Source organism: Python bivittatus, unplaced genomic scaffold, assembly GCF_059951505.1.
Source record: "Python bivittatus isolate LINGU-HERP-01145 unplaced genomic scaffold, Pbiv_v1 ctg000080_np1212, whole genome shotgun sequence".
Classification (NCBI taxonomy): Eukaryota; Metazoa; Chordata; class Lepidosauria; order Squamata; family Pythonidae; genus Python; species Python bivittatus.
The window spans coordinates 26,225,734-26,250,249 of NW_028277035.1; the positions used below are offsets into that span (position 1 = coordinate 26,225,734).

A 24,516-nucleotide genomic window follows, 5' to 3' on the forward strand; every position below is an offset into this window, starting at 1 on the left:
CATTATATTCCCAGGTACCTATCATTGAGATCCCTGGATATGGCCCCCTTTCTGCTCCACTAGTCTGTGATGAGCTGAAGATCCAGAGTCAGAATGACAGAGAGAAACTTGCAGAGGCCAAAGAGAGAGTATACCTGAAAGGATTTTATGAGGGAGTAAGTGAAACTGAACTGGAAAAACTACCCACCTGTCTATGTATCTACCTTTCACAAGATAGTTTTTTCTTGGGAGGTGTGGAGTTTTCTGAAGGATACAAAATTTGTCCAAAGCCCCTGTTATCTCTGAGCACACATTCCAGCAGTTACGCATTAGCAGAAGATGGGGATGCAGCTCCAGGTAGGTGAGGCTATTCCTGCAGCTGGCACATGCTTGCTTCCTTGCTTGCTTGCCTGCCGACTAGTGTATCCCCTGTGCTTACATGTAGCCCAGGCACCATCCATATATACCTGCTGGCTGGTTTGCAAGAGGCAGATTTGGGCTTTGGTCCTTTCTGCTCTGCTTAGATCAGGTGAATGGTTGCCTCGGGGTGCTGCTTCCTCTTCAGCTGTCTTAACTTGGCTCTCGCCATTCCCAGTGGGACATCTAGAATGAAGAGGGCGAGAGACCATTTAGCTTATCCTGACCCTAAAGAGCCAACACGGATTCTAATCTCTGCAGTGACTCCTCTTTTCAGGTAATGCTTGTGGATGAATTCAAAGGCCAGAGAGTTCAGGATGTCAAGAAGCTTATTCAGAAGAAGATGGTAGACAATGTATGTAACGGTTTGTGCATGTATGCATTTATTTATTTATGTCAAGAAGCTTATTCAGAAGAAGATGGTAGACAATGTATGTAACGGTTTGTGCATGTATGCATTTATTTATTTATTTATTTATTTATTTATTTATTTATTTATTTATTTAATATGCTGCCCATCTCCCCCAAAGGGTGACTCTGGGTAGCTCACAATTAAAATCAAACGTTAAAACCAGTAAAAATATAAATATCCATATTAAATTAGCTAAAAAATTAATACTATATAAAAAGACATGACGGGGGGGCCAAATTGATTACCCCACCAGCCAATTCCAATGACACGAGTCCTCATCAGGCCCCCAGGCCATCTGGCATAGCCAAGATTTCACACTGTTCCGGAAGGCCATGAGAGTGGGGGCGGACTGCACCTCAGGTGGTAAGTTGTTCCACAGGGTGGGGGCCCCGGCAGAAAAGACCCTCTTCCTAGACCCCGCCAGTTGAAATTCCTTGACTCTTGGGGGTCTGCAACATGCCCCTTCTGCTGGAGTGAGTGGGGCAGGCTGATATAACTGGGGCAAGATGGCTCCTCAGATAACCAATATATTGATTGCCTTAGCAGATGGCAGCACCTGGCCAACCTTCTTGGGCCTACCAGCCAAGCAGGGTGGTCTGGTTAGTATTTAGACCTCAAGGAAATCTCGGGGCTGGAGGGTAGACTGGGAAATTGAAAAGTATTCTGGAAAGAAGCAGTGGCATATCGTTTCCAAACTGTTGCCACAAAAGCTGCACCAGCACGTCTGCATAGTTAGCAGGAATCAAGCTCTACTTGAGGGTGTTGGTACTTTTTTTTTTTTTTACACATATCTGTTTGATATTCTGATGACTTCTCTTATACAGTTTTGCTGGCTTGTTTCTACAAAACAATGCTTGATTTATTGGAATAGAGCCACATGAGAAATAGCTTAGAATCAAACATATTTCTTTTGTTGGAAAAATAATTACACTATTTACATTCTAATAGAGATAATTCTTTTTTAATTTTTATAATTTTATCCAGCAGAGTTTGCTGTTTTCTTTTCTGAATATAAATCCTTTCTCTGCTTGCTAAAGAAGTTTTTGGAATTTTGAAAATCTTTTAAAACACACCAGAAAAGGAGAGTTATGTTGTATCTCTGAAACTGCCAGGCTTGATAAGCTCTCAGAGTTTTAAGAAGGAGAGTCCACTGCTGTTTCCCTAACCCTGTGCAGCTTCGGTCTTTGGACTGTTTTTTTGCACAAAAGTGTGTTTCCATATTTAACTCACAAGAGGGCAGCTACAGTAGAGATTCATGACTTCCGTATGTGGTGTGTTGATCCATTCTCAACAAAATGTAGGGCAGAGTATGCCTCTTCATCCACGTATAGGGGAGGGCTAAATTAAAGCATGCAAGTAGTCTGTTCCTGTAATACTTTCTGTGCTTTGACATTTTGCAATTCAGGCATTACAGAAGCTTCCATTGGGCACCTTTCTGCAGCTCTGTGGAAGAAGCGTGAGAAATCAGATCTCTCTTTTGAGGACAGATCTCCTTCATTCTCCTCGGACAGGAAAATCTTTTGTGATTCTCGTCTGCTCTCCCAGGGACAATAAGATGTACAGCTTGAGTGAATTGTTACCAAAATAGAATTCAAGAAGAACTTGCATGGCTAAGCTTTGTGTAGGGAAATTCAAAATAAGTCACAATGCATTGTGTAATATCTAATGCCCATATATTGGGTTCCTTCAAAGCAGAGGTTATCATGCAGTCTTGCAATCCTTTTTAGAGATTCTTGGAATCACTTCCCTCCCCACCTCCAATGCTGATATTCCACATTGAAGTGCTAAAATCATCACATTCTGATTTCATATTTTCCATTTTATTGTCTCAGCATTATAACCACTCTGTTTCCTTTATTCAGGGTGAAGCAATGATTTATATGGAACCAGAGAAACAAGTTATATCTCGATCTGTAGATGAGTGTGTGGTGGCTCTTTGTGACCAGTGGTAAGTTGAATGTAAAAGTCACAGTTCAACTGATTACACCTTTCCACCATTTTTTTGCAACTCTTTCATGTTCCTTCTCCTTGTTTTGGACTTAAGCCACGTTTTTCCCCTCATTGCTTTGGTCATGGACTATCTCTGTCAAGATTATCTTCCTTACTCTCTACAATATCTAGCTTTTTTTTTTTTCAGGTACTTGGACTATGGTGAGAAAACCTGGAAGCAGCAGACCCATGAATGTCTGAAAAATCTTGAGACGTAGGTGTAGGGATTGAGTCAGGGAAGAGGGTTAACATACAATTATGAGACACAGACAAGATTAATGCTTTGCTTTTCCTAGATTTTGTGAAGAGACAAGAAGAAATTATGAAGCCGCCCTGAACTGGCTGCAGGAGCACGCCTGCTCAAGGACTTACGGCCTAGGTAGAAAAGCTTCTCTATTGATCAACCAGTAATATTATTACGTTAAGTGAGACTTTTATTTTTTTGTTTTATTTAGTTTCTACATATGATTGACCAGTTGTCATATAGCTGGAAAACGTATGCAGAAAGTTTCATATGGTATATGAGGAGCTCAGTTTTCAACACAGAAGCCCTTTTCAGGGACTTCTGCCTTCGATAGTGTATTGATTTAGAACTGTCTGACTTTGACCATCAACACAAATTTCTGTAGTGCCTAAGCATGTTTCAGTCAGATTTCCCATCAAAGCAATATGTTTACCTTAGCTCTTAGAAGGTTCATTTGTACATTGTTTTGCTAATGGCTACAAGTATAGACAATATGACATTAGTATAATGCAAAGCGTCATATGGTGTTGTGTGGGAAAGTAAGAAACTGAATAGGTATAGTTTTGATAATTCTTCTCCTCGTCTCTTCCATAAATCCAACAGGAAAGAATATTAATTGGCAATGAACATATTTTGTTATCTTCCAGGAACTCGTATGCCTTGGGATGAGCAGTGGTTAATAGAATCTCTCTCTGATTCTACTATCTACATGGCCTACTATACGGTTGCTCATCTCTTACAGCCAGATAATTTGAATGGACAAGGAGAATCTCCACTGAACATTAGGTGAGAAGGGAAGGGTGATAAGGTGTGGTAAGGGCATTCTTTTGCAAGTCTTGCCTTGTCTTTTAAGTAATAAAATTGATTATAAGTCATGTTGCATTCAAGAGCAAACTGCTGAAATTCAGGAGGTTTGTTTATTTTCCCAGAAATAGGAAGCAAAATGTATTTGCTAAGTTTCTGAGACTGTTTTACTTAATCTCACCCTGCACAATTCAAAACAGCAAAAGGGGTATGCCCCTCCTGTGTCATCAGTGTATCACTGCCATGGCCCATGGAGACCAACAAATATTAATATAAAGATGTGGATCTTGCTCTGTTCTGTTCTGTTCTGTTCTATTCCTCAGTCACAAAAGTAGCTATAGGTGGCTATTTTTACTGGTTTTTTTCTTCCTAGCATTTTCCCACAGGTGCAGGGTCCCCTTTTCTGGATCAACTGAATGTTGATCTGTTGGTTGCAACAGGAATTTACTGACCGGCTTGTCGCCCAAGCCTGATGTCACGGGCTGCGAAAGAGTTACTGGCCCAAAGTCACCCAGCCAGCTTTCATGTCTAAGGCAGGACTAGAACTCACAGTCTTCTGTTTTCTAGTCTGGCACCTTAACCAGTAGCTTATTTTTTACTGGTTACCTGTCATAAATATCAGTTAGAACTAATGATCCTATTTATGTAATATGTTCAAATTACCAATCCACTTTGTGTCAATTTTCTTCCAGCTTTGCAAAGCTAAGGGGCTTTGCATTAACAGATGCCCAACGTTGGACTTTCAATAAAATTATTGTCCCAGATAGTGCTTAAATAAACTTGGCCTATCTCAGAAAAGCTAAGTACAGGTAGTCCTTGATTTATTCGTTCAGGGACCATTTGAAGTTACTACAGTGCTGAATGAATGATGGTTGCGACTGGTTCTCAGAGTTATGGCTGCCCCAACACCCCCATGGTCACACGATCACGATCTGGGTCCTTGGCAACCTGTATGCACTTTCGAATGGTTACCAAGCACCCTGTGATCACAAGATCACCATTTGCAACCTTCAAAGTCAATGGGGAAACTGGCAGGGAAGGTCGCAAGTTGGTGGGGTAAGTCTCTCCCACCTGCGCACCCTCCCCAGCCCTTCTGCGCTTGCACCATGTCAGCCACTTGCGCATCCCCACACACCCTCCCTAACCCACACAGCATCTCTCGCGCACCCCTGTGCACCCTCTCTGACCCGCACGGCACCTCTCACGCACCCCTGTGGCACCGCTCTTGCACCCCTGTGCCCCTGCGCACCCTCCCTGAGTCACACGGTGCCTCTCGTGCACCCCCACACATCCCCTCACTCCCTCCTCCATCCAGCAACAGCTACTTACCTGCCTGCCAGCCTGGGACTTGCATCTTTCTGCTGGGTTCCCCACTGATTTTGGTTGTGGGAAGCCAGCAGGAAGTTGCCTCGTCTAATGACTGTGGGATTCAGTTAATGATGGCAAATGAAGGGGACTGCAGGGATTGCTGTCACTAAACGATGCAGTCTCGCTTTACAACTGCATCACCTAGCAATGGAAATTCTGGTCCCAATTGTTGTTATAAGTCAAGGTCTACCAGAATTAATTGGGACCAGAACTATAGGGTGGGATCTGCTTAGTACTTGGAGAGGAGACCACCAAGAATCCAATTAGATTAGCCTGAAAGCTTGAAAAAACATCCCAGAATAAGGGAGACTCTACCTTTTCCTTAGTTAAAGTGGGTCATCTGTAATCAAGAAGTGGAGGGTGAGGTCTTTCTTTTTGAAAGATATTCTATACTCAGTCTATCTAAACAGATGCCCTCCAAATGTGTTAAGCTATAACTCTCATCATTCCAACTATCATTGCCAAGATGGGCTAAGCTGGTAGACTGATAAATTTCATTTGTTCTGCTTATTTCAAAAGGTCTCTTTCTAATGAATCAATTTGGATGCTTTTATGTAGGGCATTTATACTATCTGCCTCTTAGTGATGTGCTACCTTAAAGTTGAGGATTCAAGAATGCCTTCCCAAATGAAACCAGAGGAGAGCTTCAGAAATGGGAAGTTTAACAATGTCTCAGAACCCCCTTAGCTTTGTAAAGCTGGAAGAAAATTGACACAAAGTGGATTGGTTCAGATTAGAATTAATTTTCCTTTCATGTCCTGTGAGCTCTTAATGGGGCTGGTTATTCTCTTGCATTCATGTTTAAAGTATAGACTGAAATGTATAGAATTAGCATGACAGAAACAATGTTCTGTACTCTCTAGAGTCATGGTTTTTTTTTACTACCTACAAGGTCTTTATGTAAGCTGTTTGTTGCATTTGATGTGTTAATTCAAATGTATTGATTGCATTTCTAAAGGAAAATAGAAAATAGAGGTAAGGTTATTTCAAGCCACTAATGATACATGCGGTTAATGCACAAGGAGAAATCTATAAGTGTGACCTTAACTCTGATGGTAGATACTGGCTTTAGGACTGGTGGAGTCACACACTAGTTTCAGATTAGGATTTTCAGGGATGAATAAGTAATTTACAAATAGATTTTTGTCAATCATTGACAAAGCATGCTGTCATTTAAGATTTACCGCTATTTTCATCAGCTGTATCTAATTTTGATGTGTCGAAGGGTAATCTGTCAGAATTATAGTTCTGGTAATGTCTGACTTTGGGTAAGCTTTAGGATTGCTTTGTCTGATACTTTAAAAAATAGTGATAAATCAATATAACAACATTTGATTAATTAGGAGCATTTAGTAAGCTGCCAAATGATTTTTTGCTTATCTAAAATGTTTAAATTCCTTTTCAACTGTTAAAATTAGGCCATTTTTAAATTAAAAATAGCTGAGTTTAAAGAATGAATGAAATGAAGTTTTAGGTGATAATATATGTATTAATCATATTAAATGTGTGCTTAGCAGAGTAACCTGCATTCTTTCTTTTTATAACTTTGCCTAATCTACGCAGAGCAAGCGAAATGTCTAAAGAGGTATGGGACTACATCTTCTTTAAGACAGCTCCATTCCCTGCAACAAAAATCCCTAAGGAAGCTTTGGATAAACTAAAGCAAGAGTTTGAATATTGGTATCCAGTGGATATACGTGCTTCTGGCAAGGACCTTGTTCCAAATCACTTGTCTTACTTCCTTTACAACCATGTAGCCATGTGGCCAGATCAAAGGTAAGTCTGTCAAAATGTGCATCTCCAGCTGTGTTGATCCAAGTAATCACAATTTTTCCTGTGTAAGCTTTGAAAAGGAAAAGAAAGGAAACCTGAATAAGCAAGGCCATATTAAAATGAATTCCTCTTGTAGGCCTACAAGACTTGAGTATGGAATTAAAGTATGGAATCAGTTTGTTATATATGTCATTGATACACACCTGAATCACTTCTTGTTGACTCTTGTTGTCTTCTTGTTGTCTTCCAATGTGGATTAACTGACATTAGAGGTAGGCTTTGGAAACTCATGTCTTTTGTTGCTTCCCTAGTCTGAATGAATTCATACAGGTCCAATGTCTAAGAACGGTCCCTTGTACCCTTAGTTTAGTTTTCATTGTATTCAACCTTAAAATATATTGAAAAGGTCCCATCATAGTTTCTGGGTCAAGTGTGAATAAATCTTGGGGATTCACTGAGATTGTCCCAATCACCATAAGGAATTCCTTGGTTCATTTGCAACCCAGCTAATGAGCTTTGAAAGACTGTTTATCTTGTGATGCCTAGAATGCTTGTTAGTTACCTTCTTTTTTCTCTCCATCATGCTAAATTATTTTGCAGATGAAAGTGCTGCAATACCAGTAGGTGGGAAAAGGACTCCCCCAAGGATAATCATTAGTTTTCTCTCAGCCTGAAGGACATCTGGCTTACTTTGCACTACTGAAGCAAATGGGGTGAAATCAGGATCCCATGCTTGCTGCATAGTGCATTGGAAGGGATGGAAAGTTGCTTTAATGTTCTTTACTATAGGAATTTTTCTTCCCTGTTGGCTGTGCCAGTTATATAATAATTCTGTGCATTCCCCTGAGTCATATTTTATTGCTTCAACTAGTTAGAGGCTAATTTGCTCCAGGCTCCAAATAGCTATTCTGACAATTAAGACAGTGACAGAATCTTTGGAACTATTAGAACTATCCATAATCCTGCAGCACTGTGACCTACAGTGTGATCTAAGATTCATCCAAGTTGTATTAAGAGATTAAGAGATTCTGGTTAAACAAGCACCATCCCAAACAGTATACTTACTGGGTCATATTTTTATTGAACTGTTTGAGCCAGTGTTCACCATATCCACTGGAAAAAGGATGTGAAGCCCAGCAATCTTGAAGTGGCAAATTATATCAGCCCCCCCCCCCCCGCTTTAAAAACACACACGTTTGATCCAGCAGGCTATTGGAACAACGTTCTGTGGACAGATAAGATGAAAGTGGAGCTTTCTGGCATTGATGAGAAGAGTTATGCTTGGAGAAAATGAAATGCTATTCCAATAAAGGAACTTCATCCCAATATGAAGCATAGTGGTGGGAGTATCATGGTTTCTGGCTGCTATGCATCCTTAGGACCCAGATAGTTTTCAGTCATACAGGAATGTATCAGTTAATTCTACAGGAGAATGTCAGGATATCCATCTGTGAAGTTTAAATAAGTATGGGTCATGCAGCATGGCAATAATGCTAAGCATACAACTAAATCTATGACAGAATGACAGAATGGTTGAAGCAGAAGAAATGAGTTGAACTAATTGCTACTAAAGGAGATGCCACCACTTACTAAATCTAAAGCTTCACATATTTTTTGAACACAAACAGTGAACTTTGGCTCAGTGGAAAGATTTGATACATTCTACTCTTTTATGTGCTTAATCAGAATCTCTAGTAATAGATTTAGATGAAGCTCAGATCATATTGTAGGTCATGGTACTACAGGATTATAGATAGTTCTAAAGAGTTCACAAACTTTCTCTTACCAGAGAAATTGTCAAAATATTTGGAGCCTGGAGCAAATTTCCTTCCAACTTTTTGATGAAAAATAATATGACACAGAGGAATGCAGAGGACTAATGCAATTATTACATTATTGGCTTAGCCAGAAAGGAGGAAAAATTCCTAAAATAAAGAATACTTGTAGTCAGGAGTCTTTTTAAAAGTATATTCTTATCTAAAAACGATAGACGATTGTTTTGAAAATAACTTCTAAGAATTCTTGTCTTCCGATGCAGAGAAAAATGGCCTGTAGCTGTCAGAGCAAATGGGCATCTTCTCCTTAATTCAGAGAAGGTATGACATCTTTTTAAATCTATACTGAACATTTCTGATTATTAGGGTGGTGAAGTAGATCCTTTCTCAATTTATTTTAAGGAGCAGAAAGTAATATATTAATTTGTGCTATTGACCAGGAAAGCTGGAATCATGTGACCTAAGTTCTTTTTCCAAATGTGGAGACACAAACAGAAATTTCAGGAAACATTTAATTGTTAGACTTTCCTGTCCACATTGTTTTTATGGCACATAAACAACAGATACTCATTTGCTTTCTTATTAATTCAAACAGACATTTTGTAGTGTGTGTCCAAGAGATATGTATTTTGGCGGTCCTTTAGTTTCTGTTCTTGAAGCTTATTGAAACCTCTGTTTCTCTAAATATGCTTTTAAAACAGATATAACTGCAGGCTTTTGACAAACAAAACTTCAGAAGAGATTTTTTTTTTCAGAATCTTGCACAAAGAAGATTGAAGTTTCTACCGAAAGTATTAGATTTGAATTGTAGAACTGATATTAATATACACACATGTAGTGCAAACAGCTGGGTTGGAGAAAGCTTTCTAATGTTGAGCTTGACTCCTAGTGTCTACGTGGACACATCCATCTTGTTTTCTGGGCAACACTACAGAAACAGGTTGTCATTGTCTTCTTCCACAATCTTTTGTTTTGTTTTTTCTTTTTGATTTCACGGTTTAGTCTACAGCCTTCTTGATTTGAGCTGAACTGAATTGATTTACAGCACAAGGATTTGCAGACAGGTCCCCATCCAAGTATCAGCTAGGGTTTTTCAAGATTGGTTGAGGCCAGCTAGGTGATACTTGCAAGTTTGTGTATATGTATTTCCTCTGTATGTGTGTGTGTGTGTGTGTGTGTGAGAGAGAGAGAGAGAGAGAGAGAGAGAGAGAGAGAGAGAGAGAGATGCCTTGGTAGTAGATTTAGCAGTGCCATTTTTCATGAGTAACAGATAAAAATAATATTTCTCTCTCTTTTTTAGATTTAAGTTTGGATTATGATTCTTATAAACAGACCATCTTTTAACTATGATCATTTGTATCTTTCTCTTCTGATTTTTCTTAACAACAGATGTCTAAATCTACAGGCAATTTCCTTACTCTGAACCAAGCTGTAGATAAATTTTCAGCTGATGGTAAGATTCATTATGTCTGAATTTTGAAAACTCTGCTAAATTCTTGGCTGAATAATGTTATTATCAGTAATATAATGTCTATCTCATAATTTATATTATCCATTTTCTAGCAGTCTATATATCTAATCAACAGCCATTCCTGTTTTGAAAAGAGAAATTCTAGTTGATCATTTTGGAAGCTGCATATGGAAAAGCCAAAATGCATACCCTACTGGAAATTTAACAAATAGGATTTCACATTTTTGACAATTGCGTTAAGTGTGCTCTAGTGTTCCTTCCCAATGAAAATACTTATACTATGTTGCAAAGTGTGCTGGTATAAAGAAAGTGCCATTCCGCAAATCGTTGAAAGGGCCACATCCTCTAGAAGATTTGAGGTGGCTCCTTTCCCCCGTTGTCACTGTGTGCTGGTGGATGTACAACTACTTTGTTTCATTGATAATCCTGATGAAAGGGTTGCTTGTGTGTTCATGCAAACATGGAGAAAGCCAGAGAACAACACTAACCTTCAGGTAAATGAAACTACTTTAGTGGCATAAGGAGGGATGCTTTACTTGTAAAACGTGATTTGAGAAGAGCCTCTTTTGAGTGCTTTGTGCAGCCTTATTTCATAACAAGAGTGATGTCTTCCAGCTGTTGACTGCATGTCTTCTGCTATCGCTCTTGAAATTAAAACCTGTTTCCCTCTCAGGCATGCGGCTGGCGCTGGCTGATGCAGGTGATACTGTTGAAGATGCAAACTTTGTGGAATCCATGGCAGATGCTGGCATTCTCCGCCTATATACATGGGTGGAGTGGGTGAAAGAAATGCTTGCTAACTGGGACAGTTTAAGAAGTGGGCCTGCCACAACCTTCAATGACAGGGTCTTTGCCAGGTATCCTTAAGGAAATGTCAACTTTCTAGGTTAAAGAAAACCGTATTTTCTAGAAAAAAAAACTAATTTTTTATGGCAGTCTTACATGATCCTGTTGCATCACAGAAGCTTGGATTTGATTCTAATTCTGTTCTAATTCTAACTTTCTCCTCCCCTAGTGAAATGAATGCAGGCATAATGAAGACAGATCAAAACTATGAGAAGATGATGTTTAAGGAAGCTCTTAAAACTGGATTCTTTGAATTTCAGGTAGGCTACCTGTTCTCCAGCATACAGACCGTTAAACATATTATTTTGCTTTCCAGCTCAAATGTTGTCAAAGCGAATTGCAACAAATTTAAACCATGTATTAATAGTATGCTAAAACAAACCAGTATGAAACAGCATATAAAAGAAACAAAAAACACTGCCAGTAATAATGTTTATGCATTTGAATGTTTTTGCTACTGATTACTAAAAGCTACAAAAGACCTTTCACATTCTCTCTTTTCCTTTTTCAAAAAATACAGTTTTTTTAAAATATTGTGAGATTGGTCTATCTCACAAAGGGGAGGAGGAAGAAAGCTGGCTCAGTGCTGCAGGGCCAGGAGGTGGTGCTATAGAATACTTGTTATTCTCTCTTTTAATTGGCCAGAAAAGCAACCCAGAACAGAAAAGTTTGTGGAGGCCCTGTCCCTTTGGTATCTTGGCCTAGGGGAAGGAAGCCAGGATGAGATAACCCCTAAAAGATATGTGGCAGCAGTGAGAGCTCCCTAGATACTACTATAAGGAGCAGGAGGTGGGGGCAGGGTGTGAAGAACCAGAGGACTTCTGGGAGAAGGGATTTGAGACCTTTGCACCTCTATCCTGTGAGTTCAGCTGTGCTGCTACAAGGTGTTTTACAGTAACTAACATGGCATTAAAAACATGAAAGTTACGTTGGAAAGCTCACCTTCACTGTCACCTTGACTTTATTGTGTAGACTGCAACCTAAAAAGAAAGGAGGCCAATCAACCAGCTAGCCTGCCTTTTTCTACATGGTCAGATTGCAGCCCACTACCATATTTCCTCCTGCCAGTTATTACATTAGTATTTATTCTAAGGCCATGTTCCATTTCCCACTCTCCCCCATCTCTCTGATCTATTTTATAACACTGAGTTACAGTTAATAAAACCAGAAAACTGAAGCAATTCCTCCCCCATTTGAGCCTGCCTCTTTCCCAATGTTCATACATGAAGATAAAGAGATGGGCGGCCATACATATATGATAAGTAAGTAAGTAAGTGAGATAAAACAATTGGCCATCCCAAAGGAGAAGCCTTGTTTGGAATCATCCTGCCAGCAGCAGCCCCCAATCCCCAGGACAGCATTCCTTTTGTATCCAGCAATCAAGTAGTGGGATTTCTGAGGAGCCGCTTCAGCTCAGCAGAACTTAAGCAGGCCACATCCTACAAAGAGCTCTAGCAGGGCAATCTTTATCTTCCCAGCTTCTCTCTAGATGGTTGCCCATGGGCTTCAGGTAGCCATCCAACCCCATTTTCATGCCCTTGTAGCATCCCAAAACAGGGCTGTCAAATTTGGGACTAAAATAAAGTTATTTATTTTAGGTGATTACTAGACTCGTTAGCTGAAAAAGATTGCCCAACCCTGACTGAATGGGAAATGCAAGGATTCTTTTTGGACTTTAAACATGACTGACTGCTGAATTATACTCCTTTTGATAACCATCTGTCCACTACGTCAAGAAGCATTTAGCATTGTGCTAAATGGAATGGTATAAATAAATTAAAATTCCTGCAGTTGATTATTTGGATTGGGTACTGTATTTCCTCAAATAATCAACTGCAGGAATTTTGTATTTCCTCAGGAGAGAGCCAGTTCGGTCTAGTGATTAAGGTTCCAGGCTAGAAACCAGGAGACTGTGGAGTTCTAGTCCCACCTTGGGCATGAAAGGCGGCTGGGTGACTTTGGGCCAGTCTCTCTCACCCCACAATGTCAGGCTCGGGTGACAAGCTGGTCAGTCAATTCCTGTCACAACCAATGGATCAACATTTGGTTGATCGGGCGGGGGGGGGGAAGCGGACCATGCACGTGCGGGAAAAACACTAGGAAGAAAAAAAAATGTATTTCCTCAGGAGTTAGTTATCAGTTTGGCAATTAGAATTGTACTCCTTGGTGGACAGAAAAAAAATAGAGGCCAAATAATTAAAGAAAAAGATTGTTTTAAAAACATCAAAGACAGATGGATTAAAAAATGTATTCATGTTGCCAATTGCTCATAAGAAGGAGAATGTTTTTTTATCGTCGACCATGAGGTGTCAGCAGTTCTCCAATATATACACAGTAGTGTATTGCTTTGCTTGGTAATAACCTGCCCTGACTTCTTTGCACAACTGACTTCCAAGGATATGGTTCGGCTCTTCGAACTGTACAGGTATAATAATAGATCATATTTATTGCCTCTCTTTTTCATACTTCTTAATAGTAGCTTTTGATGTTGGGTGATTCAGAATGACAGTACAAAGTATACCATTGCACTTATCCTTGATTTTTATGTCTGTGCCAATGCATGTCTCTTTTAGGAAACCTCATAAAGCTATATAATGTCCAACTGGCAGAATTGCATTTGGTTCTAATTCCAGCTATTTTTTTATGTATACAAAATTAAATATGTCCTTTTTAATCATCTATTATGGGAGTATAAGTAGTGTATAAGCAAGGAAATGGTCTTTTATGCCATGTTTTTCCATGACAGATGGAATGTTTTTACAGTGCTTTTGCTGGCTCTCTTTCAGGCAGCAAAAGACAAGTACCGGGAACTTGCGGTGGAAGGAATGCACCGAGAGTTGGTGTTCCAGTTTATTGAATCACAGACACTCTTGCTGACTCCAGTCTGTCCTCACGTGTGCGATTATATTTGGAGCTTGTTGGGCAAGGTAGTGCTTTTCATTCGCTGGCGAATGAGGGAAGGCTTGTATGTTGCAGAAGGGTGGGAATATCGCAGCAGATCCTTTATCTCCAATCCATGTGTGTTAACTATAAAGGCTGAATCCATCATGAAGGCTTCCTGGCCTGTGCCTGGGCTAGTGGATGAAGTCTTGATCCGATCTTCCCAGTATCTGACAGAGGTAGCTCATGATCTCCGCCTGCGTCTTAAAAACTACATGGCACCCGCTAAAGGAAAAGTAAGCATCCACGCCCTCCTTTCTCCTGCACTTACTGTTTGAAAGTTTCATGCATTTTGCTAAGCAGGACTTCCCTTGCTATTTTCTAGAAGGGCAATAAAGAAGTGCCACAGAAGCCATCCCACTGTACCATTTATGTGGCCAAGAACTACCCCCCATGGCAGCACACTGCATTGACTATTCTGCGAAAGCATTATCAGGTGATCAGGCTTCCTACATTCCTTTGTTGGCTTAAAATATTTCTATCCTCCTCTTTCTGCAAATGGGGACCATAAATAAATCGTGGGTTAAAACCAGCATGATGACATGCATCCAGAATCAGTCTAAATAAATATTTAGGAAAATGGAAAAATGCTGCTGCTTTGCCAGGCTTTTAACTTTTTTAGTGGTATGAATTTAAACTTTAATTACATTGCTTGTACCATCATGCTTTGTGTTTTGTGTTTTGATTTACTGTAAGCCTTCTTGAGTGTTTACATAAACCAAAATAAATGAATAATTAACAGTAGTAAATAATAATAATAATTAATTATTAAATAATAATTAACAACTGAAAGTTGTTTGAATGTGGAGGGAATCAAACGCAATAAATAAATGCCAGCAGAAAAAAGCAAGAATATTAATTGTCCTTATGCCCCTTTTTTATTAACTTTCTCTAGCTGCATATTTTATTTTTGCCGCAAGAGTAAACGGAACAAAGGGGAGGCCACTAGCTGGCTGCTGGGAGAGCTTTTTCATTTCCTTGTTGATTGGCTAGAGGAGTTCTAGGTGGCTGCAGTGAGGACAATTGTGAACCATTGCAGGAACGGTGCTTGGGATGTAAGAAGTGGCAATGTGATAGAAGTATCCTTAAGTTAATGGAGCACGTCACACTTTGCTTTAAAGAAAAAAAGATGGTAGTTTGCCTTCCTCCCCCCATGTTTTGGCAGCACAATCTTGGAGAATTCATAAGGGCTGGATAGGACTGCATGTTTCCCAGACCTCTTGCTTTGTTAGTGTACAGTAACCCGCTTTTCTTTTTCTTTTTTCTTTTGCTGCAACTCTGTCTATCTGGCAGAGAAAAGTAAGTGTATAGATGCAGTATCTAAAAGAGATGCCTGGGACAGACATTTCTTTCTTTCACAGCTTATGATCCTGCAAGCCAAAATTAGCCTGTCAACATTGCACCATAGGCTATCATGTCTTTGATAGCCTATTGTTTCCTTTTTCCTTTGTTTTTGTAGTTCAGGTAGCCAGCAAAAATCAGGAGCCCTCTTGATATCTTTGTGGACGGCTCAGCAGGCTGGTTGTGATTACTCAGATGTGTTCTGCTTGGCGGACTACAAATTGTGACAGCCTGAGGGAATACCTGTCCTAAATGATTTTGAGCAAGGTGTGATATTTAGAGCATGGCCACATAGAGAAACATGGCTTAACAACATGGAGGGGCTCTCAGTGGTTTTCTGTACTCATTAGAGAAGAACTTTGAAAAAGCAGTATTTAAAGTGGGGGGAAACAGTTCTTCAGGGGAAAAGTTAGATTTCATGAAAAAATCTGCAAGGATGTTTAAGCAAATAGAAGTGTTAGCAGAGAATTGTAAAAACAAATTCGTTCATCATCTATTTTTGTCCAGTCTCCAACCTTCCCTTTTGGTGGAAGATTGCGGAGAAGGTGGCTGGGCTATAGCTTCCTGGAGGAAGCATATTACCTGGAGCCTTCCATTGAGTTTCAGGACTGGGTATAATACTGAGAGCGCATTAGTCATGTTTGTTGATGACCTGTGGTGGGCCTAGGATGAGGGTAGTGCATCCGCTCTGGCTCTTCTTGATATCTTGCTAGCTTGATAAATTTTGAAACTATTGATCATGGTATCCTCCTAGACTGGCTCAAGGTCAAATAAATAAATAAGTCCAGTTGCGAGGGTGGGGTGTGTGTGGTTTCCTCTTCCATACAACTGTCAACAGCAGTATAATTGGATCTTGTATGTTTTTCATCGTAGACCAATGGAGGACAGCTCCCAGACAACAAAATAATTGCCAGTGAACTCAACTCCTTGCCAGAACTGAAAAAATACATGAAAAGGGTTATGCCTTTTGTGGCAATGATTAAGGTCAGCCTTTTGCAATTTACTGTTAATTTATTGGAAAACCTATACAATTCTGCTTATAGGCTTGCTTCTTGCATTTTATCAGACTCCTAGAAATTATGCAAAGATGTGAAAGAAAATGTAAGTATGACACAGAATGGAATAGTGATGTGGAAAAGTAACTTTTTTTTGGAAAAGTTGGAGAAAAGAATGAGCAGGAGCATAGAAGCTGTGCCCCATTAGAACTATTTTCTGTTTCAGTTTATTGCATGTTTTGTATGAGGTGCTCCTGATATAAAGATATTCTTTGTCTTTTAACTTCCTGTGTTGTGGTGCAGTATAGTTGCTGTCTTTCAAGTACTCAGGGACATATAGCAAATAATCCTGCTTTCTTCAGATGAGTTTGAGATGCTGCAGTTTGGAGCTTCTGTGACATTTCGAATTGTTGTGGGTAACTTCATCAGAATACTTTCATTGATTGCTAATAAACTTTTACAATTGTCCTTATACAATTTGCTCTATTCCAACTCATGTTTTGCCCCAGCTCTGTTATATCAATGTACAACTGCTGGTAGAAATTATCCATGCAGCATCCTTAGTATCTTTCTACTTAGCATTCTCAAGGAACCACTATTTGGCAACAAACTGAAGCCTAATTCTGGCAAGATGGAAGAATTTTTGATAGGCAATATACTGATTTTAATAGAGGGATTCAGTTGTATTGGCTAAAGGTGTACACTCTTCCTGAAGAACCAAAACTATAGCTTGACCTGCAGCTGAAGAATCAGACCCATAATTGTATATGGAAGACCAAGTGAGTGGCAGGAGCCACAGTATTGCTATATAATTTGTATTGCTAAGTCAGCTTCAACTCTAACTGGAGAAATAAGACCTGGCCATCGGTTATAACTGGTCTAGTTAAATCCAGGCTGGACTGTAATGTATTTCATACAAGCTTGAAGACAAACTGCATATCCTGTCTTTCCTCCAGAAGTTATGAAGATATTATTGCTGTTTATTGCTGAATATATACAGTACTTTGACACTACATTTTATTTGAACTGATTTTATTTAAAATTGCTTATCTGTAATAGGACTTATTAATATGTATTGTGGAGGACAACTTTTGGGGGGATGGGAAACACACAAAGGTTGAGCAGGTTGATGATTTAAAGTGGACAGGGCTGAATTTTTCCATGGGGTTACTCTGTGAGGTTTTGCTTGTGAAATTGCTTTATACTGCAGTTTTCAGCTGATTGCTTGCTCAAATGATGAAGGGCCTGTTGCTGAACTTTGGCTGCATGTTTGCGGGGGGGGGGGGGGCGGGCGGTGAAGAAAGGGTTCAGGGATCTAGGTGAAAGTGCAGGTGACTCTCCCCTGATACGTATCTCGCACTGTTTTAGTTTGGCAGGTACCTTGAAAAGAATGTGGTTTGAAATGGATTTCAATCAATTAATTAAACATTCAAGAACGTAAAACTTAGCTTGTGGCAATAAAGACCATTTTCCTCTTTACATAATCACTATTACCTAATGTTTAATTTACTTCCAATTGGGAGTGTACTTGAAATACAAATAAGAATTCAGCCCAAGTAGGAAAGGCAGTATCAGTTCCACAAACTCTTAATAACTTACCTCTGAGAATTTGAACTAAAATACTAAATTATATTTGTGGTTGCATTTTATTTAGTGTGTTCCTTGGATTGGAAAACTCACTTTATTGTTATCATTGGAAAAGACCTTTTGCTCATGGCTCTAGTAAGGATTTCCATGTTACTCTGCAGCTTCTGTTTGCAACAGTATAAAAAGAAAAAGATTACTATGATGTCTTAATAATGAGGGAAAACGATAAAAAATGTTTTATTTAGGCCACATTTACATTTTCTTACTTCGATATGAATTACCTGAAATACATTAGAAATTTTAATAGATTTTTAGTACATATGTTTAAAATATTCTGCAATAATGTTGTGTGTCACTTGATTGTGAACACAGAATGAAGTAAGTCTATGATAATATATTTCACAGAAGGCATTGATTTTAATGAGTGTTATGTGCTGTGCACATAAGGATAGCTTTTATTTTTTGAAAAGTAAGAGGGAACATTTTTCCCATTTGTGTAGAGGTTGGCTTGTTTCTCTTGGGGAAGCATTTAAGTCCCACCACAGCACATAAATGCTAGACACACAGTCTTCCCTTCCCTCAGTTCAGCACTGATCAAATTGTCTTTTCCTGCTGAAGCACAAAGCTTGCAGGATTAGAGGTGAAAGATAAGATAATAGTGATTTTTTTTCTCATTATCAGTATTAGTAACTTTGGGTTAAGAAAATTGAGTTGCTGTTGCTTCACCACTATACTTATCTCCTTTCCCTTTACCAAACACCTTGATAGTAGCCGTACTGCGCCATTGATAATGCACTATTCAGCTTCAGTATTTTCTAACCTGTGTCTTTATTGGGCCTTTCTAAAGGAGGTATTAATTTTAGACTGAATTGAGTAGGTATGTAGACTCATATCTCATTTGCCCTGGAACATTGCATTGCTTGCCAATTCTCTTACAGGCACAAAAAGGCTCGTTAAATAGTCACTGTATGTGCCTTATGAGTTGACAAAAGGAATTAATTATATAGCAAGACCTAGAGATGTTGGGGACTGATTCCTTGAGCCAGTCTCCAACCCTTACAATTAAAATTCAGCAATCTATTGGTAGGAGGCAGTGAATCCTCCATTAAATTATATAAATCTCCTCCTATAGCTTCTGATCTGCAAGTCCTATTTGCCCTCAAAAATCTATCCTCATGGATGTCTTGATTATATGCTGCCCAGAGTTACTGGGAATCAAGTGGCTATAAATTTAATTAATTAAATAATAATAATAGAAATAAAATAGCAGTTTGCTGTTTTAAAATATTTCTCTAAATGAGCTTTTTAAAACATTAAAAAGTATATTTGAGAAAAAAAAAAGTGATTTTTAGGAGCTTTCCAAACCATGACTGGAATTGGCAATCTTCTGTAAACTGTAATGGCTCTGTTGGGACTCATAGGCTACTAGCTGGGAAGCCTATTAGGAAAGTTCTGTTCTATCAAAGATTTGCTCAGCGTTGATCCAATTTAAATTTGTACTTTTTGCTGTTGGTAGGAAAACTTGGAGAAGAAGGGATCCCGTGTACTTGATCTGGAGCTGGAGTTTGATGAACAGGCTGTCTTGAGGGAGAATATAGTCTATTTGACAAATTCCTTGGAGGTGAGCATTTGCTATGAAGCCTTAATGGTGTTCAGCTCTTGATAAGATTCAGGGTTGCTGGAAAGTCTCTATATCAGTGTTTTTCAACCTTGGCAACTTTAAGATGTATGGACCAACATGCTGGCTGGGGGATTCTGGAAGCTGAAGTCCACACAAGTTAAAGTTGTCATTGAAAAAACACTGCTCTATATCCTTTGCCCATGTACAGGTAGTCCTTGACTTACATCCACAATTGGAACCACAATCCCAGTGCTCCCCATTGCTGTCATTAACCAAAATCCACTGGTTGTTAGCCAAGGGCCCACCTCTTTCAAAGCCATTCCAGGCTTGGTCCCTCCCAGCCCTTGGTTCTTCCAAGATAAGGGACTGCCTCCCTTCCAATTTCCCCCAACTGCCTATTCCCCCCCATCTCTGCCCTTTTGGCTGCCCTGCACCCTGCCTTGCAGGGCAGCAAGCTGCCCCAGAACCACAAGGCTCTGGGGCAACTTGCCATGCTGTGGCTCGGGGGCTTCTGGGCACGCTGTGGCTGTGGGGCTGCAAGAAGCCCCCGAGACACAGCGCAGTGCAAAGCCCTTCACAAGTGCGAAGCCCAGCCTCAGCCCCGCTGAGCAATGTGGCACAAAGCCACAGCCGCCACAGGCCAGTCCCAGCTATGCCCTTGCCATCCTGCACTCCAAGGCTCCTGCTGCCCTGCTACCCCAGCTGACTGCCGTCTCCTTGCTCCCACTGCTGATGAGGCGTGCCTGGCCTGGCCCTTTGCAAGGCAGCTGCTGGCCATGTGAGGCCGTCTTCCCCGGGTCTCACCAGGAAACCGCTGTGTGCAGCCTATGGAAGAAAGCCCTCTGTGGCCAGCAGCTGCCTTGTGAAGGGCCATGCCAGGCATACTTGTTCAACAGCAGGAGCAAGAAGATGGCAAAAGTCAGCTAGGGCAGCAGGGGCTGCGGAGTGCAGGAGGCCAAAAGGGCATAGATGGAGGGGAGATAGGCAGGTAGAGGAAGTTGAAGCACCCCCGAGGTCATAAGTGTGGGTGGGCTGCAAATTTTGATCACCTGACTGGGGGCTCTGCAGTGCTGTAACTTTGGGGACTGGTTGTAAGTCCCTTCATTCAGCACCATCATAATTTTGAACTGTCACTAAACGAATGGTCGTAAGTTGAGGACTACCTGTATCTTCAATCCCTTAGGATTTCATCTTACAGAAGCTAGTGATACAAAGTCTATCTACAAGGTATAGGTGTGTGTCTGTGTATATATACATGACTCTATAAAAGAAAACTGTGTGCATAGTCACCTTTCATTTTGAGTCAATCCAACCTAGGGATATGTAGCTATTCAGATTGGAAGTGGAAAATTGGCTTCAAGTGGGTAGGCACACTTGCTGAATCTGTGAGTGCCTCTTTAAAGAAGCTGTATTTTTTCCCAGGGTTGTACAGTAACTATTCGTGCCAGGAAAATACATCTTTGAATTAAGGAGGAACAGCAGTTGCAATCACCTTGTTGCATCCTGCCAGTGTCTGCTTAATGCAAAGGCATCTTTGCTAGTGACTACATAGCTACCATGAAAACTCAGGAAAAGGTGTGGTTTCTTTAAGGAGCCATCTACATGTGCACTGAATGTGCTGATGTCTTCTCTGAAGCACCTTTTCCATTTCTGATCTGAATAGCTGCCTAATCCAAACTTGTGTAATGCTGGAAAATGAGAAATATTTAGTGAAAGAATTCACCCAGAATTAGAGCCATATAGTCAATGCTAATGATCTTCTGTAAGTATAACTGTAACATGTTGCTTTCCTACCTTACCATGTGAGTAGAAGTATGTCTTAGCCCTATTGAGATTGCTGTTTCCCCCAAGTTGAGAAAATTATTGGAAATACTCAGCATTTTTGTGCAGTGTTTATGCCTTCTGTAAATTTAATGATTCTTACTATAAATAGGAATTGCTGCTTCTAACTGATTTGAGGAGAGATTTATTTATTTCCTTGAATTTATTAGCTGCCCAGTTTTTGAATTAGCAAAATTCCTATGCAAATGACTATGATTTCAATTTGTATATTTATCTCAATAACCATGGTCTGCATAAGTATTTGAGCTATGTTATTTGATGTGGGAAAAAAATCTAGCCTTTTTTATGAGATTTCAGCAGTTAATTTGAAGAAAGTAAAGGCTTTGATGTGTGGAAAAAATTAATGGAATGTTGGAATCTATCTTGTGCAATAGGCACTAAAGCAATAAAACATCATACAATTTTGAAACTGCCAAACTTGCCTAAAGTGGAACTTTTCCTGGCTCAAAGCTCTGGATTTGAGATACATTTAGATATATAGAGAAAAAGAGCCAAACCTGTGCAATCTTTAATAAGAACTCTCATTGTTACAATAAATAAATTCAATTGTTGTGATTAACTAATAAAATACTTTGTTTGGCATACTTGAACTTTCTTATTAATGTATTTGAACTTATTTTTTTTAATGGTTTTCCCCATTTTCTTCCAAAGCTGGAACATATAGAATTAAAATTTGCCTCTGAAGGAGATGAGAAAATTAAAGAAGATTGTTGCCCTGGGAAGCCATTCTGCATATTCAGAGTAGAAGTAAGTTTGAATTCATTGGATTTATGTTTTATCCCTGCAGGAATTTTATCCCCAATGGCTTGTTGTTTTCTGAATGAATCAGTGGGAGCTTTTCACTTATATTAGCCTCCTCAAATTTGTGCTCCCATCATTCCTATATCCTATCCAGCTTAAACCCTGGCAAGACTGAGTGGCTTTGGGTTTTAGGGCCTTCTGTATTTGGGGATTTACCATCTTTGGTACTGAACGGGGTTGCACTGCCCCAAACAGACCCGGTGTACAATCTGGGGGTTCTTCTGGACTCATGACTCCTGCTTGAAGAGTGGGTGGCAGTTGTGGCCAGGAGGGCCTTTGCAGAGCTTCGTGTTCTGCACCAGTTGCACCCATTCTTGGGTTGGGATGCTCTACTCTTAGTCACTCATGCCCTTGTCACCTCCTGAATGGACTATTGTAATGCTCTCTATATGGGGCTGCTCGAAGAGTATCCAGAAGCTTCAGCTGATACAAAATGCAGCAGCATGGGCAAGTTACATATGTGTGCTCCAAGAACTGCACATGTTACACCTCTGCTGCGTGAGCTGCATTGATTGCCAGTTTGCTTCTGGGTCCAATTCAAGATGCTGGTTATGACCTTTAAAGCCCTACATGGCATGGGACCAGGATATTTGAGGGACCACCTCTCCTCAGTTACATATATCCATCCCATCAGGTCCAGCAGGAGAGGCATGTTGTGGACCCTGTTGGCCAGGGAGTTTCGTCAGGCAGGACCTCGGAGAAAAGCTTTTTCTGCCATGGCCTCCACCCTGTGGAACATTATTCCCCCTGAGGTGAGGCTGGCGCCAGTCCTGTTGGCCTTCCAGAAAGCCCTTAAAACATGGTTCTGTCAACTAGCTTGAGGATCCTGTGGTAGAGCAGAGCCTGCCAGATGGCTATATGACAGATAATTCAATGCATTCTTTGTATGTTTTGCTGCCATTCTGTTTTTTTATTTTGTTTTTATCTTTTAAATTTAAATAGGCTGTTTTTAAAGGTTTTTAATATATTTTGATTGTTTTATTATGTACACCGCCCAGAGTCACTATGTGAGATGGGCGGCTATACAAATGTGATGAATAATAAAATAAAATAAAATCTTAGTGGGAATTGTAGGATCACAGTCTGGAAGTTATCAGTTGGATTTATAGGACAGAAGTAAATGGATTTGTTTAGGAGCATGATTGTGATAGGGCTAAGCCTGCTCCTGATGTATACTTAAGAATCTGGTTTTGGTTTTAATAGAATCTTAAGTTGCTGCTTCCTACTTATATCCACAGACCTTACTAGAAGCCTCTGGGAATTGACCCACCCTTGAGATACTCATCCCTTGCATTAAATGTTTCCCTTCTCCAAGTTACAAGTGTGTGATTCTCTACTGAGATTGCTTTGTGTAGGGCTTGACAAATGATGGGCAGAGGGACTTATGGAAAGTACATCTGTACTGTAGAAAGACTGGTAGAGAAGACAGCTTATCTGTGTATTCTTACTTGCTCAGTTACTGATGGTAATAGTACATTGGGTTTTTTCCCCTCTCTTGCTGTAATATTATTATTTTAATTAATGTTTAATTTTAATTGTTAATTTTGGCAGGGTAATAACACTCCCAAAATAAAAGGGATACAACTGACAACTCTAAGCATAATGAGGGGATTCAGATGCCTTTTGTGTTTAGAAATTATATCCCTGCTCAACAGTAACTGGTTGCACACCTGACTTCTATCACAGTATTTGGTTTTGCTTGGTTCTGAAATATGGAATTACTGTGGATAGGTTTTAGATCAATTAGCATATATAGTTACATATTTCACCTTGTAATCTTGTAAAGGGTATTGAATCGAAATGCTAGAATATTACTGAATTTGTAAGCTACAGCCACAAACTAGCTCTTGTTTCAGGAGATGTGGTAATCTTATTGTGCAGGTAGAAAGGCTGAGCTTTTGGCTGTATTAATGATCTTTTTGTGACAGCTTTGGTCCAAAGCTGCTGAATTACTACATATGCCTTACTTTTAAATTGGATTCAGCGGCAGTTTCTCTTAATAAGAGCGGGTGCTTCAGTCAAATGGGCAAATTGAACTGTTGAGTAGAGAGCAATGTAGGGACTGGGAACTGCAATCTGATGCATGTCAAAAGCTTGGGGATGAACACAAACCCTGGCAGGAAACGTGACAGCTCCCATTGAAAACAATGATGTTGATTAGCAGTGTGCACTATGGGAAATAAACCCTTGCTAATGAAATGAACAGTGAAGCTTTCTTTATTTACTGTACAAGTTATCTTTATATACTCTCATTTACCCTTATTTATCATATCTCCTAGAGCTTATTTCTCTGTCATCATTTTACTGTATT

At 39.8% G+C, this 24,516-nt stretch overlaps 1 protein-coding gene across 1 annotated transcript in view; it reads left to right on the forward strand.

The window, feature by feature from the left end:
- Positions 1 to 24,516, forward strand: part of LARS1 (leucyl-tRNA synthetase 1) — a 51,377-nt gene that overhangs the window by 20,953 nt on the left and 5,908 nt on the right. The window contains exons 14-30 of the mRNA XM_007434287.4: positions 15 to 155; positions 674 to 751; positions 2,671 to 2,756; positions 2,946 to 3,011; positions 3,094 to 3,176; positions 3,689 to 3,827; positions 6,777 to 6,989; positions 9,025 to 9,082; positions 10,151 to 10,214; positions 10,906 to 11,089; positions 11,248 to 11,338; positions 13,865 to 14,005; positions 14,114 to 14,254; positions 14,344 to 14,454; positions 16,233 to 16,343; positions 19,458 to 19,562; positions 22,056 to 22,151. Of these exons, the coding sequence (XP_007434349.1) occupies positions 15 to 155; positions 674 to 751; positions 2,671 to 2,756; positions 2,946 to 3,011; positions 3,094 to 3,176; positions 3,689 to 3,827; positions 6,777 to 6,989; positions 9,025 to 9,082; positions 10,151 to 10,214; positions 10,906 to 11,089; positions 11,248 to 11,338; positions 13,865 to 14,005; positions 14,114 to 14,254; positions 14,344 to 14,454; positions 16,233 to 16,343; positions 19,458 to 19,562; positions 22,056 to 22,151 (1,908 nt within the window). The remainder of the gene's footprint in view (positions 1 to 14; positions 156 to 673; positions 752 to 2,670; positions 2,757 to 2,945; positions 3,012 to 3,093; positions 3,177 to 3,688; positions 3,828 to 6,776; positions 6,990 to 9,024; positions 9,083 to 10,150; positions 10,215 to 10,905; positions 11,090 to 11,247; positions 11,339 to 13,864; positions 14,006 to 14,113; positions 14,255 to 14,343; positions 14,455 to 16,232; positions 16,344 to 19,457; positions 19,563 to 22,055; positions 22,152 to 24,516) is intronic.